The sequence below is a fragment of the Phoenix dactylifera genome, chromosome 1, assembly GCF_009389715.1.
Source record: "Phoenix dactylifera cultivar Barhee BC4 chromosome 1, palm_55x_up_171113_PBpolish2nd_filt_p, whole genome shotgun sequence".
In the NCBI taxonomy this organism is placed as follows: domain Eukaryota; kingdom Viridiplantae; phylum Streptophyta; class Magnoliopsida; order Arecales; family Arecaceae; genus Phoenix; species Phoenix dactylifera.
Window position 1 is genome coordinate 22,592,913 of NC_052392.1, and position 11,914 is coordinate 22,604,826.

The 11,914-nt window shown below is 36.6% G+C and overlaps 1 protein-coding gene across 1 annotated transcript; it reads left to right on the top strand.

The window, feature by feature from the left end:
• The first annotated feature begins 1,546 nt into the window (after positions 1–1,546).
• Positions 1,547–11,814, top strand: LOC103723638 (PRKR-interacting protein 1). Its single transcript, XM_008814605.4, has 2 exons — positions 1,547–1,896; positions 11,036–11,814. Exons 1-2 carry the CDS (start codon positions 1,648–1,650, stop codon positions 11,297–11,299), a joined length of 513 nt encoding a protein of 170 aa, XP_008812827.1. The 5' UTR covers positions 1,547–1,647; the 3' UTR covers positions 11,300–11,814.
• The last annotated feature ends 100 nt before the right edge of the window (positions 11,815–11,914 follow it).

Consider the following 11,914-nt stretch of genomic DNA (forward strand, 5'->3'; position numbering starts at 1 on the left):
AACGCAAGGACATTATCAACTTGTCAAAAGGATCCTCAGGTATGTGCATGGCACCATCACTCTTGGACTTCACCTTCGCCGCCACTCGGCTCTTAACCTTTATGGTTTTTCTGACTCCGATTGGGCCGGTTGTAAGGAGATTCGACGATCTACCTCAGGATATTGCACCTTCCTTGGTAGCAATATCATCTCTTGGTCAGCCAAAAAATAGTCTTCTGTCTTCCGTTCCAGCTCCGAAGCAGAATACAAATCATTGTCCAATGCTGCCGCTGAATTACTTTGGTTATCCTACATTCTACATGATATTGGCATTCCTCTACAACGCCCTCCTCTCCTCCTAACTGACAATCAAAGTGCTATTTGCATGGCAGCCAATCCTGTTTTTCATGCCCGTAGCAAGCATATCGAAATTGATTTTCATTTCGTTCGAGAAAAAGTCCAACAAGGTCTACTCCGCACGAAGCATGTTCCATCCAAACTCCAAACAGCTGATATTTTTACCAAACCATTGGATCGACCAGCATATGAGTTCAATTGCCGCAAATTAAGCCTCATCTCGCAACTTCATTTGAGGGGGGATGTTAGGAAACCACTAATTTGTCATATGCAGAATTATTGAATACCAATAAGGAAGATATAGAGCCGTTGGAAACTAATAAGGAAGATGCAGAGTTGTTGGAAACAAAGAAGAAATCTTTCCAACATTCTAATTGAGTTGTTAAAATCTTTTTAATTACTTTTCTTCCCATTCTATTGTTGTAAGTTTTCCTATTTATAATCAAATACAATCACCTCTCAATTCAAGGGGAGTTTCACCCAAAAAAAACCATTAGCTAAATCTTTCTTCAGTCGATTGATGTTGGAGAAATCAAAGAATGCAAGAGTCGGAACCAATGAATTGGTTTGGCGGTGAAATATTGTCTAAACGACTAATAAGATTAGAAACGCTCTCAAAACAAGGCCAAAAACACTTGAATAAAACGAAAAGGATTGTCAATCACCAAAAAAATTAGGAGCTAAGCATAAGCATGGGATATTTATCTCTTTTAAGATGTTTCTGTACTTTATTTTTTTATTGTGATGGATGATTTTTAAGGATCGGGGCTGAAGGTTAATTTCACATAGACTAATTAGTGAAAGGTAGATGGATTAATTTATATAATTAGATCCACAAATTTTGTCTTATATTTTTAAATTGAACATGATTTTATATATATATATATATATATATATATATATATATATATGTATGTATGTATGTATGTATATATGGAGAGAGAGAGAGAGAGGGAGAGAAGGTACCAATTAGTTCGCTGGAGTTAGTGAAGTCCTCGGGAGATCTTCATGAACCCCTTGTAATAATAGAATAATATTGATATTTTTTAAAAAATTAAAATTTAGAATTATTTTATTCTGCCGTCAAGATAGCAACGGCTCGTGTTGCAGAATAACACTGAAATAATGAATCCGTTGGGCTATAGATAGCGCACGAGCCCTTGCTTGTTAGAATGTTATAACGTCCGTTTTTCATTAAAACGTGCACGGAGGAGAGTATTTACCGTGGTAAAAAGGGCGAAAAGACACATTAAGGAACGCCTGGAGGACGAACTCCGAGGATCACCGGTCTAGGGCTTGTAGAGCACGGTGATGTCCGGCCCGTTGAAAGATGCTGGCGGCGATCTACAGCTGGTCGCGGTGGCCCCGGCGGCCGGCGCTCCTGCGAAGGCGGGGGGCGGCGAGGGCGCGATCGTGGAGCACGGGAAGGGCGGCGCCGTGCTGCGAGAGGACGAGGAGGACCTCGAGGTCAAGCTCCGCCGGATCATGGAGAATGTCCCCGTCAGGGTCAGCAACACCTCCGGCAGCTCCGCCGGTTCCGGTTCCGGCGACTTCCACCAGGTCCCTCTTCCGCCCCCTCTTCTCCCCTTTCAATTGCGTCTACAATCCTCTCCCCAAAAATTACGTTTTTAATTCCATTTTCTGAAAATTTTCTTTTTCGACCGGATTTCATCTTTTCTTTTTTATGAATCCGCTCACCATGCCCCTAACATTAGAAAGGAAGAAAAGTTCAAACTTTGAAGTGGAATCATATGTTTTTGATGTTCTTTAGTTTTCATGGGAATGTGTATTGATTGTGAAGTAATGGGGAACAATCCATAATAGTAAATTTGTTCACCGAGGAATTTTTTCTTTCCTTATCATGTTGAGGATGCAAGCTTTAGGAGAGGTGGATCTCATAGTATTTATTGTTTCATCAGAAGTTGGAAACCGCGAGATTGAGCTCGATATGCTATTTTCCACTAATTGTGTGGGTGTAACTCTGAATATATTGCCAGTTGCAGGAACCTAACTGAAGTGCTAAACTGACTCGGTGAACTTGGTACCGCTATTGTGCCTTCTTTGGATACTTCTAAGTTACACAAATCTTGTATAAAGTAATCCACAAAGTATTGAGCAAAAATGAAGCAAGATAAAAAATAATTATCATGGAACAAGCTCAAGTTTTTACATGATTTTCACCCATATACTTGTTGTATCTATGATCAGAAGGTATCAGATAATCCCAGACCATTATAATCTTTAACCACTGGAGGAAACAAGGTCATTCCTCTGGAAGAAATACCCTTTTCCCTTGCAAATTAAGATTACAAGGAACAGTAAAAAAATTGCTAATGGAGAAAATCCTTATATGCGAAAGAAATTGCTAGAAGAATGCCCCTCTTCTTGTTTTTCACTGCCTTCCATCTTTGGTAGGCTTGCTTTCTCCTGTCCTATTTACCTAAGGCCCCTCTTCTATGATTCCAGGTAGTCTTGGGTGTAGTTTTCGTGTTGTGAGCCGATAACCACAAGATGCTGAAAGCTGGAAATGGCGTAGCCGTTACAAACTGCATAAGAACCATTACTACAAAATCACGAACTGGATGCCATACTTGTCACTCAGAGAGACTTTACATCTACTCTCTTTTCCCATCAAAGATTGCATTTACTAGTTCTCTTCCTTCATGTGAGAGTAAGATTTCTCACTCTTCTATTCTTTATTTCTGAACCCACTTTCTAACTACCAACAGCTCCGAGTCTCAGAGTCTGAATTGCACTTACTTCTTCTTTTCAATTTTTGCACTTCCAAGATAGGCTAGGACCATCCATACTACAAAAGTAAAATTATCATTTTAAAATACTAGTAAGGAACATGCTGCCCATTTTATTGACTTTTTGTTATAATATTAAGTACATCGGTATATTGTTCAATTTCTTCTAGGTTATCAAGCATTCTATCATTTTCCCTAATTGCTGCCTCCAAATATTTGCTTTCTAGCAAGTTTTTTTTCCTGCTCTAGCTTCATATAAGTAGACTATAGCCACAGGATGGGAGAAGAGGTCCTAATAATCTGATGTAGAGGTTTCTTGCAAGAAAGATGCTTACAAACGATTGATGAGTTGAAGGAACATATACATGTGCTGAGTGATTTGTGGCCTCTGCTTCTCCTCATCCAAGATCTGAAAGAAAGATTTCCTCTAGTGAAAGAATAACATGTGAATTATGACATTCTATTGTCACACTTGTTGAGAACATTCCTCTCTCTAAGTGCCCCCAATATGTGAAGGACTGCTAGATTGCATAAAATCCTCTTGTGATGCTGATCGTGATGTTTCCCCTCAACTCCACTTGGCTTTATGTAACTTGATTTCAATAATCTTGAAGCTCCTAACATTTTATACACATCTAGAGAGATCCTCTATAACACTGCTGCTATAGTTGCATCTTTCAAGTTTTAAACTGTTCCTATATTCATCAGGAGACTTGTAATCAACTTGATGAGTCAATTAAACCTCCAAGTCTTAAATGAAATGATTTATCTGGAATTATAAGAATCTGAACCCATGTGATAAAAATAACTAAATATAAAAAAGTTTTCTCTACCATTCTAGATGGTTCTGCATACTATTAATTATCATGTAAATAGTATGGTCATGTAAAATATTACATTATTTCAGATTTTTTTCTCATTCACCTACTACATCTTAGGCGTTGATGGAAATTGGATATCTGTGACCTCTCATTCAACAATTTCATCTGGATTAAACTTAACATTTGTAAGTAGCTCATTATTGTCTAATTTGTATTGAGCGCACTAGGGGCTCATCTTGAAGTGGAGTTTATGCCGACTTCCTTTAGGAAATTTTTGCACTGGAACATGTTTGATAACCACATATTCTTTCCTAACATGCACAAATCTTCCAAGCCAACAGGCAGGTGCTTGTCATTTCCTAGAGGAAGCAGGTAGCTGCTTTCATAGAGTCACACTTAAACACTGTAAATGTATTGGAACCAACAAGATGAGAACAAATCTGAACAAATCAGCATTGAAGAGACCCACAGGGAATTTTTCCCCATGCATGGGGTCAATCCAAAAATATGGATTACATGAAATAAGAGGAAAACTTTTTCTCCTCTCTCCTCTTATTTTTTCATTCTCTTTCATGAACAATTATCATTTGATTAACCTGAAAATAAGTTTCAGACTAAACCTGAAATTAGATCAGCTCTAGAAAACTTAAATCTGGCCAAGAAATTAATTGATATCGAATGTAACTGTATCTCAGCATCGTTCATTCAAGCTGAAAGCTGACTTGATCCAAGATGACTTAATGAGTTAACTAACCTACAAAATGTGTTCAATAAATTCAAAACTGTGGGTTGAAACATCATCAAATTCATGAGTTTAGTTAACACTCTTATGCACATTACTTCTCGTTCCATTTCTTTCCATTTATGAGGCATTTATGGTGGTTGCCATCATTTTGTGCTTGAGGAGGTTAATGCACTTTATGAGTGTAATACATGAAATTCCTGCTCTTTCTCAAGGGAACATGCTGTTGGGTGTAGATTGGCATGTAGAGCATTAATATGATGGTTTTCTGTTCAGATTAGAAGCTAGATTAGTTGCCAAAACAGATCCATGAACTTCCAGTATTGATTATGTCGAACTTTTCTTTTGATTGAGAAACCCAACGTATTTCTAGTAATCATTATTGCTAGTAATTTGATTCGGCAGTTGTTTGAACTCAATTTTTTGAATGTTTCTCTTCATAAAGATTTTAAAAAAAATCTATATGCAACAAGCAACAATTTCTAATGTACCTTGTATTATAAGGTATTTAGACTGCAAAGGTCAATAAACTGTCTCAAGTAGTTATTAAAGAACCCTGTTAAATAAGTTTTACATATTATTTTGTGTATGGACTTGGACAAAATATCAGTGTGTCACCCTGCTTGTGTCTAATATGTTTCCTCAGTCATGTCATCATAGCTGTATATGTAGAGGACACTATAGTAACTTGAGGAAGTGTTGAATGGATTGAGAGACTGAAGAAAATTTTGACATATATTGCATTTTCAAGGATATTGAAATGCTGATGTATTTGCTTGGGATAAAAGGCTTGTGGTTAAAACATGGAATAATAACAGTATCTGAATGTCACTTCTACTGTACGAGACTGCTATTTTGGAGCCAAATTTTCATATACTTTGATCGGTACAAATTTGAAATAATAAGAATTAAGGAGTATAGCAGAATGATTTTGGAAGATATGAAGGCTAGCTGGGAGCTTTAGTTATCCATAGTTACACAACTTGACATTTTATTCATTGTCGAGTTTTTGTTATTCAGCTCGTTCAAGCCAATAGGAATGTACATTTATATGCAGGAAGTTGGTCGAGCTATTGTAATGAGAAGAATGATTATCTTCAAATTGAGTGTTAATAGCATGTAAACTGTGTTGCTTTTCCTTTTGATTGAAGTTCTTTTGTAGGTGAAAATCCCAGCACCACTGGAAGAACAAAACTGAATGTTGTGGTTCGTTTAATGCTGAAGCAGGATATTGAATGAGAACATATATATATTATCTATTCTCTCAATTTGAAAGGGGAGTAGAGTGAAAATATAATAGTTTGATCATGTCCAATAATGTTTAATCATTTTTTTTTGTTCATGTTTCCATATGCAACTGCTCCTTAAATGAATGAGTTTTGGACCACATATGCGTTGAAGCATGTTTTTGTAGGCTGGGAAAACCATTACATCTATTTTGGTGTTCTGGTTAAGGCAAGGATGTGCTAATAAATGGCACGACGAGGCTGAGTAGCAAGGTGTTAAAAACTAAATTTTAGTTTTAAATTTTGTTTTCAGCAAATTTGGCACTCTTGGTCAGAGGTTTGCATTTTCGCTTAAAATAAAATTAAAGAGGAAAATAAAAGAAAACTAAAGCAAGATAATGAAGAAATATTATCAAAATATTATTCTTTCATATCATTTAGAACCATTGGGTGTATGATTTAGGTGTTACTAGACTCGAGCTCTGCATTTGTAAACAATTTTAAGTTTGTGTTAAAAATTGATAGAGATGTTAGAGTTACCTTAATCATCAATTTAAAGTGTAACATATAATTCATTTGTGATAATAATCAGATTACGTAATACATAACTATGTAAAATTTACAAATTTAAAATTGAATGCAGATATGAACTTTATGTGATGATTATCATCATATGAAGCATCAACAACATATAATAGAATGTTTGAAAATAGGACTATAGTTAGAATTATCTCACTGAACTATTTAGAAGATTTGAACTTGACTTTGCAAATTGAGTTTACATTTTGTGAATGCAATGTGGTGGTGGCTTAATCAAATGTGTATAAAAGGGCGTGCTAGTGCAAAAGGCTCATGCCACTGCAGAGTTTGTACATAGCCTTACCCCCACTTGTATAGAAGCTGTTTCTATATTTTGAATCCTTGACACCCATGCCACAATGGAATAAGCTCACCGTTGTGCTAGGGCCTTCCCTCTTTGATCTACCATGTATAAGGCCGTTTTATTTTCTCTCCTTGAAAAGTTGATGCATCTAAAAGGAAAGTTAACTTCTTAAACTATTTTGAACTAATTGTCAATTGCTTCCAGTGTTCTAAAGAATTGCAAAAAGCTACTTGTGATTCAAAGGAAATGCTTCTTGAAGGATAGATTTATCTCTCATTATTAGGCATAAGAGCATTCTACACAATAAATTGCACAACTCTTGTATGAAAAGGTATTCAATTTCTATTTCATATTTATTATTATGAATAAAATCAGTTTTATATAGAAGTAGTGGATTTCTTGAACTTTCTTTTTATTATCTGGCATTTAAACCGTATTGAAATTGTCTTTTTTCCTCATTTAATTATATATTGTGGAGACTTTCATATATATATATATATATATATGTGTGTGTGTGTGTGTGTGTGTGTTATGATTGATAAGACTTGGAATGCCAGAAAATTATTTGATCAATTAATTTTCATAGAAGATCCTCTGATCAGTATCCTTTATTTTAATGCAAAAATAAAGGTGATCGAAATCAACAATAACTTATATAATACTTAAAGGATTGAATTAAATATAACAATTAATGAACAAATATGGCATCCTTGTTTGATTGTAGTTCGATTCACCTGAAAGAACCAAAACTAGTTGATTTGAAGCAAAATTGGCCTAAACTTGAATGCAGAAGCTGGTTCTAAAGTCAATTAGTGTTGACTAAAGTAGATTGGTTCTACTTAAAACTTAAAACTGTGCCGAGCAGTTTACACTATCCTTCTATCTCTTCTTTCTTTTCTATAGTTTATCCCATATAATGTCACCAAAACATATCTTCTATTTAATTTTATTTTACTTTCTTGTTCTTCATAAGGCACATTTTATTCAAGTATCTCTAGGGTTGCAAATATGTAGGTTTGTTCGTAAGTTTGTCTATGTGAACACACGCAACATACATATGCATATATAAATTCAACAATCTTACTTTATGGTAATGCATCACTTACTAGTCATTATTGTATGGCATTGTACCATGTGTACTAAGTAGTAGTGAAATAAAAACAAGGGTGTAAATTTGACTTAAATCTCAGTACAAGCAGTACTTAGTGGCATGGGATGGGTATGGTTTAGCTTGACCATGATTTGGTTCAAAAAGCCATGCTAGGCATCAATTCCTAGTCTCTACGGTACGATATGCAACATCCGCTGAATCAGTACCAAGGATCGTATCGGGCTGGCTATGATTTGGAACGTTATGATTGATACATACCATACCAAGCCGAGGTGTACATGGAATGAAAGATCGGCAGAAGAGGAGGGCAGAGAGGAGAAACCCTAACCCTGAACCTAGAAGGAGAACTAGGGGGAGAGGGAGACGATGAAGGGGGAAGGGAGCAGGAGAGGGAAAGAGGGGAGAGGTGTAATGGTTCGAAGGCCCAGAGGGGGTCGGCATTAATCGAGGGTATCACCATCAGGTAAGGTTCAAAGAGGAGGGGGCACAGAGATCGAAGTCAAACATAGTGGGGGGTAAGGGGTTTTGTCATAATGTGCCGAGCTATTTCTATTGGTCAAGCCATCTCGATTCCTAGCTAGTTCGGTTCGGTATGCCCTATATCGTCAGGTTCGGGACGATGCAACATAGCCTGATGATATGGGGCAGTACAACCTAGTATTTGAATCCTTGGTCAAAGACCATCAATATTTATATCATCATAAAGAACAATTGGATTTATTTTCTTTTTGAGTAGATAAGAGAAACATCTCTAAAAGAATTGCTACAACACTTTGGTTAAATTATGTCCGATTATTTGGAAGTTGTATCGCAAATATTTTTCCTATAATATATGCTTCACATTCCAAGAAATGTTCTTTGATTACTAGATATCTACTTTGAATTATTTTAGGATGAGTAACTACGCATCATTTATTAGAAAAAAGAACCAGAGAGATTTATGTTTGTAAAGAGGGCAGACCTTCGTGCAATAGTAAGGCTCTCTATTATGATCGGGTTTTCACGTGTTCGAACCATGGAAACCGCCTCTCTGCATGTGGGGATGACTGCATGCATTTGACCCTTTCCAGATTCTATAGTGGCGGGCGCCTCGTGTTTTAGACATTTATCTTTGCAAAGGAAGTGTTATTTTGGATTTTGCAGGCATAAATGCTTATCTTAGATTTCTGGGAATTTTAACATCCAACTATTGTACGCTACATCATGTCTCTTTGAAGGCAAAAATGCTGTAGTCATGTAGCATATAGTGATCAAATTTTTCTTTTAGTGAAGTGAACTTGTTTGGATAGTAGACTGTCTTATTTTGACATCCAACTTATGTATGCTACATCATGTTTCTTTGAAGGCAAAAATGCTGTAGTCATGTAGCATATAGTGATCAAATTTTTCTTTTAGTGAAGTGAACTTGTTTGGATAGTATACTGTTGACATGTTCAATGTTCCTGTTTATGGGCACCATTTTTGAGTTGCCATATATCTGCGGTTTTATGGACTAATAGAAAGCAAAGTAATTGTAGATAGTCTCTCTCTCTCTCTCTCTATCTCTCTATCTATCTATCTTGCTCATCTTTTTTGTTTCCAAGGGTCATTTTTATTTGTAATTGAGGTACATCAATGTCTGAATTACACTGCCCCTCTCTTATTCTTGTTAATAGTGAGCTCCAGGTCTGGAGGAATAATTTGTTGGACAAGGGGATACAGAAAAGTAATTGTCCCTCACAATTTCTCTAGTAATCGGCACCCCTTCCCTCCCTCTCCAAGATCCACTTGTCCATGTTCGAGATAGTACTACTTCTGCATCCATAGAAGGTCCCTGGCTCTCAGAAAGCAACTCATGTTCAAGTTTATAGTCCATCTTTACCATATGCCCCCTATTTGTGTAGCATGCTTGATACTAGTTAATGCACCTCAGCACTCCATCAGATTAATAAGCTGTTCATGTCCCCAGGCTCAGGAAAGATATAAGGGAATTTGAATTCCTTCCTTAACAATTCCTGGTAAACCAGTAAAATCAGCAACTTTGGATTCGTTTATATTCAAGTCCATTTCAGGTTTCTCCTAGATGCAGAATTTTTTTAGCTTTTTGATCAATAATTAAGGGCTACACCCAATATGTCTAGATAGGCATCAACTATATATATATATATATATATATGTTTACATTGCCTTTTAGTCCCAAGTCCCGGGTAAGGTATACAATGGAATTTGAATTCCTTCTATAATAATTTCTGGCAAACCATTAAAATCAGCAACTTTTGGAGCCGTCTATGTTCAGCCCATGTCAGGCTTCTTCTCCTGGTGGCAGAATTTTTTAAGCTTTTGGATCAATAAATAAGGGCCATACCCAATATGTCTAGATACATGTAAACATATCTGTTTATGTTGCCTTTTAGTTCCAAGTTCCTACCTTGCTGACTTCATATATACATAAGAAGCCTATAAACACTAAAAGAAGAGAAGTTTCTTGTTCTCAACCTCTGAAATCGAACAGCAATCTCAGATCCTGTGCTTGTTGCCTTCTGTTGAGTCTGTCTAGAAGAGCTTTATAAGCACAACAGCTTCCCTCAGTCATGGAATCTGGAATCTAGATAACAGAAAACCATGTCATCACAAGTATCTTGATCCAATTAACCTTCAGGCTGATGAAAACTCCCTGAACATCCAAATCTAATGGTCATCCTTATCGCTTCGAAAGTTTTTCTCTCCCAAAAATTGAAGCAGAAACTGTATGGAAGCAGAGGGTAGGTGCCGATATTCTGCAGTAATAAACTTGCTGGCAGAGGCATCGGGCCAGATAGGATCTGTTTGGCGTTGATGCAAACATCAAGTGATTAGAAATCATCTGTTTTTTGTACTACCTTTTCTTCTATGTAAGCATTTGACCATAGAATTTCATATTTGCATATTTTTGACACAGTGGCATCTTAACATTTTGCCAATTCTAGAAGTGCTTATTCTGAGTATCTGACAGAACTTTAAATGATTCATAATTAACTTGTTGTGTTGAAGATTGCTTTATACTATTTTCTTGTTTCATTTTTAAATCATAAACTATACTCAGATTTTAAATGTTGTGAATTAGTTACACATGCACCTCCCCCCTTGCTCGCTCTATTTGAGTACCTGTTTGGTTCTCTTTTACAACTAGATGCTAAATGTGTTGCAGTATCGGCAAATGAGGCGGAAGGAGCAAGATCGACTTTCAAGGATGGATGCAGACTACCAGAGAAGGAAAGAGCTGGCGGAATTCAATATGAGGAGGGAGGAAAGAATGAAAGCTGCGGAGGAACGGACTGCAAAGAAACGCTTGAAACGCCAGAAGAAGAAAAAGAGGAAGAAAGAGAAGAAGAATCTGAATAATGGAGGGGAAGAGCCTCGCAATGAAGAGTCTTCAGATAATGGGGATTCTGATGAAGCCGATGAAACCTAACAGTGAGGATCTGCCTTTACTTCACATTGGAAGGCATGTTTAAAGTGAGACTCTGGAATCTGGACAGTTGATTAGGAAAAAGCATCCAGTTGACATTCTTAACTCCTGGCTAGCTTCCGTGGCGACTCAGTTCCTAATCAACTTCAGGATCGAACAATGTGCTGATGATACCATCATTTTCTTTCTTGGTAGCATCTCAAACTTTGGTATCATTAGGATCGCAAACGATTATCATTCTCCAGATATTCATTGATGGGAGACCCAAAGAGATATATTTTTATTTTAAAACAGAGAAATGGTACTTTAAATTAGAATATTAAGGTAAACTTACTACGTTGTTAACAAGCAGCTATTCTGTAATTTGCAAACTTAGGAAAAGCTGGACAACTGGAAAATGTGGACTGAAAAGCACATCTGCTATATCCTCAATGCGTGATGATCTTCCTTTACAGTTATTGAAAAGCAAGGGATTGTGCTCCGAAGGGGTTAATAACTAGTAGTTGAAACTTTTGGCATATTTTTTCGTCAATCCATTGATGCAGATTTCTATTCGAGTGCATATGTCAAAACTAAATGGCCTTTTAATTTCCTGTCGCTTTGTGTCTGACTGATCTA

Excerpts from the sequence above, each read along its gene's own strand:
- LOC103723638 (XM_008814605.4), top strand. The coding sequence starts at position 1,648 with ATGTCCGGCCCGTTGAAAGATGCTGGCGGCGATCTACAGCTGGTCGCG. Across the intron at positions 1,897-11,035 it reads GTTCCGGCGACTTCCACCAG|TATCGGCAAATGAGGCGGAA; the intron begins GTCCCTCTTCCG and ends AATGTGTTGCAG.